At 54.1% G+C, this 5,205-nt stretch overlaps 1 protein-coding gene across 1 annotated transcript in view; it reads right to left on the bottom strand.

Annotated features, from left to right (window-relative positions):
* ABCA3 (ATP-binding cassette, sub-family A (ABC1), member 3) overlaps positions 1-5,205 on the bottom strand; it is a gene marked incomplete at its 5' end in the record, with an annotated part of 22,197 nt that overhangs the window by 4,018 nt on the left and 12,974 nt on the right. The window contains 8 exons of the mRNA XM_009071692.1: positions 209-216; positions 268-444; positions 937-1,095; positions 1,317-1,536; positions 1,994-2,198; positions 3,082-3,355; positions 3,849-4,152; positions 5,191-5,205. The exon at positions 5,191-5,205 is cut by the window's right edge and continues 214 nt beyond it. Coding sequence (XP_009069940.1) covers positions 209-216; positions 268-444; positions 937-1,095; positions 1,317-1,536; positions 1,994-2,198; positions 3,082-3,355; positions 3,849-4,152; positions 5,191-5,205 — 1,362 coding nt within the window. The remainder of the gene's footprint in view (positions 1-208; positions 217-267; positions 445-936; positions 1,096-1,316; positions 1,537-1,993; positions 2,199-3,081; positions 3,356-3,848; positions 4,153-5,190) is intronic.

The raw sequence follows: 5,205 nt of genomic DNA on the forward strand, positions 1-5,205 counted from the left end.
CACTGTCACCAGGCTGATGAGGCATGAATGGATTCCGCCAGTGTCCCCAACCCCAGCAGGATCCATCCCTTTCATCAGTCACCACTGGGGATGCCTCACTCCCTTCCCCAACCCATGCAATCAATAGGACCAGCCCCTCCAGGCAACCTGCTCCAGGAATGCTCCCCGGGAAGATGATTTAGGTGATGAGGGCCTGTCTCCAGCTCACAAGGACTCCTGGACTCAATTTGGAGGACACAATTACTGTTTTCTCCTACATGCTTCAGCTCACCCATTTCCGCCGCCTGCAAATGCCACAGACCACAGTTCTCAGTCTCCAGAGAAGGTTTGTCTCAATAAGAAAGAGGAGGAAGAGGAAGGAGAAACCCTGGACGGCCAAGGAAGTCAGGTATCGTCCAATCCCAGGTGATTCCCAGGAAAAGTAGTTCATCTGATAACTGATATCTGAGGAGGGACGGAACAAAATCAAGACTTGGATCAATCTACACCCTGGGGAGGGGCAGATAAGCTCCAGAGAGAGCTGCGAGCCCAAAGCTTTGCCAGGCTCATCTCCATCCCACACTGGCTTCCTGCCCACGGCTCTTTCCAATGCTTCCCACAAGAGGAGTTGGGTCTGGAGAGGACTTGGCAGAAGATGCCTAATGGAGATATGCAGAGGACACCAATCTTGGGACTAGGATTTCTTTACTTGTCTATGAAATGTTCCCTAGCCCACATTTTTCTCCGTATCATGAGTAAGGAAAAGATTCCTTAACTAGATCACCTGTGAGTGCCAAACGCTGCCCAATTTTTGCTTTAAAATGGTACCTGGAGCTACTGCCCAGGTAGGGACCCCATGATACTGCCCAGCTCCACCATCCTCCCCACCGGAGACCCCCAGTGTGGCTATGCTGGGTTGGCCAGGATGGGCAGGTGAGGACCAACACGGAGACTCACTGAAGGCTTTGCAGATGAAGATGGCTTCAACGGAGGAGGTGCAAAACTGAATAAACTCATAGTTTTGGTAGAAGTCACTGATGCACTGCCCCAAGCAGTAATTGGGTAAGACGAGAAAGACTTTATCCAGGGTTTTGGAGAGGTCCACCAAGCACAGCTCTGAAAAAGGAATACAGAAGGATCGGACTCAGTTGGCTTGGGAGAAAGACCCTCATACTGCCAAATTCAGAAGGAAACAACATATTTTGAGTTTAGCAGGTGGGACTGGACCGATGTAGGCCCTTTTTGCTAGCATGGGGATACTCTTGGAGTGACAGAGTCCCCTTGGGGGCTTGACCTTCTTGGTGACAGCTGGGCAGGTATGGAGGGCAGTGACCCACCTGGGATGCTCATGATGGTGACAGCAAGGAAGGTGGCAGTGCCAGAGAGGATGTTGAAGATGGTGAGACGGGTGTAAGCCGTGGCTGCCACTGAGAAGAAGAAGCTGAGGAGGTACATGAGAGGGATGATGGCCCAGCCATAAAGGAGGAAGATCAGCATCACATCAACGAGGTGGCTGTCTTGGGTAAAGGCTTGCACATTGAAGGCTTGGAATATCACCTGGGGCACAGCAAGGCAAGGAGAATGCATATTTGGCTTAACTACAAGTGTTATGTTCTTGTCTCAATGGCCCAGAGAACAGCACTACACTGACGTAGATAACCCCTCACGGGGGTTATGCCCAGGTCATGCCCATGCCTGTCCCCAAAGGAAGCCCTTTCTGAAGACTGGGATGCAGAAGGGCAGGTCTGGGGAATGCTCCCATGCTCCCATGGATTTAACATCTTCTAGTGCCCACATCCAAGTGTTCAGGTGCCAGAGGCTGCAGTCAACTGCCCTAGCTGGTTGACCATGGTCCATCTCCCAGCAGGACCAAGGGACAGTTTTCTTGCTGGTCCTTACTACTGAGACAATGCCAGTGGCCTGGCCTTTTCCTTGCATCCTTACACATCCCAGAGGAGCAGCACCTAGTGCTCCCAGCAAAGGGAAGGGCATCAGGGTGTCAGGGGTGACTCACCAGCATCAGAGCACAAGGGATGAGGAAGTTAATAATGTCCCAGAGCAGGGCAGAAAGCCAGAAGTTGACCACATAGACTCCGCTGACAAACTGGACATGCTTGGCCTTGATGGCTCGTTCGCTGACCAGCAGCAGCGCAAAGGTGCTGGCCAGGGAGGCCATCCCATACAGCAGGTTGATGGCAATGGCAAACCCAGTCTGGCCTCTGGGGGACAGAGAGGCAAGTTAGGGCAGGAACATCTCAGCAAAGCAGTGCTCAGGCTACAGAGGGACAGAATAGAATCACAGAATATCCTGAACTGGAAAGGACCCACAAGGATTACCAGTCCAAGACCCTGCACAGGACACCCCAACAATCCCATCATTTGCCTCAGAGTGTGGTCCTGGAGCTCTTTCAGACTTGGGGCTGTGACCACTGCCCAGAGGAGCTGTTCCAGTGCCCAAACACCCTCTGGGGAAGAATCTTTTCCTAATATCCGACCTAAACATCTCCTGAAACAGCTCCATGCCGTTCCCTTGGGTCCTGCCACTGGTCACCAGAGAGCACAGAACAGTGCTGCCACTCTGCTGCCCCTTATGAGGAAGCTGCGGCCAGGAAACCCACACCAAGCTTCTTGCAGAGGCTACATGCACCCAGCATGCTGAAGAAACATCCCAGTGAGATGAGCATCTCCCACACACAACCCATCCTGCACACTACAAACCTTCACCCTGCCTTGGCGAGGCCCCATGCATGGCCCCTCTTGGTACAGGTGAGGTTCAGAGACCCTGGCTGTGGGGTTTTGTGAAGTGCATGGTCACAGTCCTCCTTGCTCTGAGCACCCAGGGAAAAACAAACCCAACCAGTACCTTGAGGGGAACACCCACCCTCTGGGATATGTGTGTGGAGTGACATGGCTGCCAGGCTCAGGCTGGTAAGTCACTTCCACAGCCTTGCCCTCCTGACCTCCTGAGTGGATTCACAGCTCTGCTGGGTCCGAGAAGCTCCAGCCTGGCTCCTCCACTGACCCTGGTACAACCAAGCCAACCTGCACCCATGGGAGTCACGAGCCATAGCAGGAAGACGAGCACTGTGCCATCACACGTACTCCATGAGCTGGTCCTTGGCCTTCTCGGTGATGTTGCGGGGCTGAGGGTAGTTGGTGACGGTGATGGAGGCGTTGGGGCCCGCCAGCACCCTGAAAACAGCATTGTCAGCCAGCATGAGGGCGGTGGCAGGGGAGTGGTACGCCTGGTTGTTGAAGAGTGCGGTGACCACCGTGTGGTTCCCGGCTCCCTCGAAGGAGGCGGCTGCGATGTAGTGCTCATTGAAGGCTCCTCCTTCCTCACAGGCTCGTGTGATGAGGTACTCCTCCAGGCCACCTGCCAAACACTGCTGTTAGGAGCAGGTTCCATCACATGAGAGCTAACTGGGGTCAACTGGAAAAGACTCCAAGCATCCCCAGCCCTGGTAGCCCACCCTAGCCCTGATCACAGAATCACAGATTCACAGAATCTCCTGTGTTGGAACAGATCCACAAGGCTCATCAGTCCAACTCCTGCCCTGCACAAGACACCCCAACAATCCCACCACGTGCCTAAGAGTGTTGTCCAAATGCTCCTTGAGCTCTATCAGGCTCAGGGCTGTGACCACTGCCCTGCGGAGCTGTTCCAGTGACCCCAAACACAGGTTATGGAGAATACAGGTCCACTAGGGTGAGGAGAGGTCCTGCCAACTGTGGACACTCCTGTGCAGGAGCGGATACAAGCGGATACATTGGATATGCTGCACGTGGAACCTAAACCACCCACACCAGTGGCTCCTGCACCCTCTGCTGGGCTTTCCCTGCTCCATGGATGCTCCCTGAAGCCTCACCCAGCACCTCCAGCGGTGACTGACGCTGGGCATCCAGCAGCTCCATGTACTGCTCCGCCAGCCTCCGCGACAGACCCACTGCACCCGAGACGGAGAACGGTACGGTGGTCTGGCCGTAGGGATCCAGCGTCAGCCGCAGCAGGGAGGAGTCCCGTGGTCCTGGGAAGGTCTTGGCCACAATGAGGGCAAAGGCAGTGAAGATCAGAGGCACAAGGAACTGTGCTGCCACCATCTTCCAGTTGCGCCAGCTGTACATGGCTCGCTTCATGAACATGGCGTAGAACTGCTGGCAGCACAGGTAGAACTGGGAGGGGAGAGGTCAGGTCAAGGTCAGCCCTGTCAGCTGTGGGCACATCACCCCACACAGCTGATGGGGGAACGACCTCCAAACCACCCCCTCACTCTGCATGCACACTGCCAGCCTGCAGCAGAGCCTGTGAAAGGATTAGCAGGGTAGCTGCCTGGCTCTAGCTCATCCATGGCTTCTGAACAGAACACAGCCACTTTGGGATCTCAGGTGTTAAAAGCAGCATCAGCCATGACCTTTACCTTCCTCCACCTCCCAGCACTGGAGGTTCACAAATAGGATTACTGCGGGGTGGCTGCCTGCCAAAGCTACCAGGCAGCGAGAGTGCCGAGCCCATCCCTGCAAGCACCTTCTCTGCTTTTCCAGCCCAGCAACATCCTTTTCCCCTCTGCCTTTGAGACGTGCCCTTGAGAAGCACATGGATATTTATTACAGGCACAGAGGCAGCAGGGCATGAAGGGCTGCAGCGTGTGGCTTAGCAAGGAAGGATGATGGTTTTTCTCATCTTCCTGCTGGAAAACCCAAGTGACGGAGCAAAGGCAGGTGAAAACCACTTTAGATCACCTGCGACACCTTGAAAAGCAACTCTGTAGACCTGACGATTAACATGAAGAGGATGGCAGTGATCAACCCCAACAACCCTAAAAACAATTTGCCCTAAAGATGCAGATTCCAACTTGATCTTTCAATTTGATCTTCCAAACCACATGCAACGAGACCAGAATCACAGATTACGGAATAATCAGAGTCGGAAGGGACCCTTGAGGATCATCCAGTCCAACTCCTGGCCCTGTGCAGGACATCCCCAAGAATCAAACCATGTGCCTGAGAGCATTGTCCAAACACTTCTCGAACTGTCAGGCTTGGGGCTGTGACCATTGCCTTGGAGAGCTGTTCAGTGCCCAAACACTCTCTGAGGGAAGAACCATTTTCTAATATCCAGCCTAAACCTGCACTGACGCAACTTCAGACCATTCAGACCAGCCGTGGGGGAGGCTCTCTACCTAGCAACCCTGCTGTGATGCCCCTCTTCACATGCCCTCTCCCCAT

Source organism: Acanthisitta chloris, unplaced genomic scaffold, assembly GCF_000695815.1.
Source record: "Acanthisitta chloris isolate BGI_N310 unplaced genomic scaffold, ASM69581v1 scaffold6773, whole genome shotgun sequence".
NCBI classification, from domain to species: Eukaryota; Metazoa; Chordata; class Aves; order Passeriformes; family Acanthisittidae; genus Acanthisitta; species Acanthisitta chloris.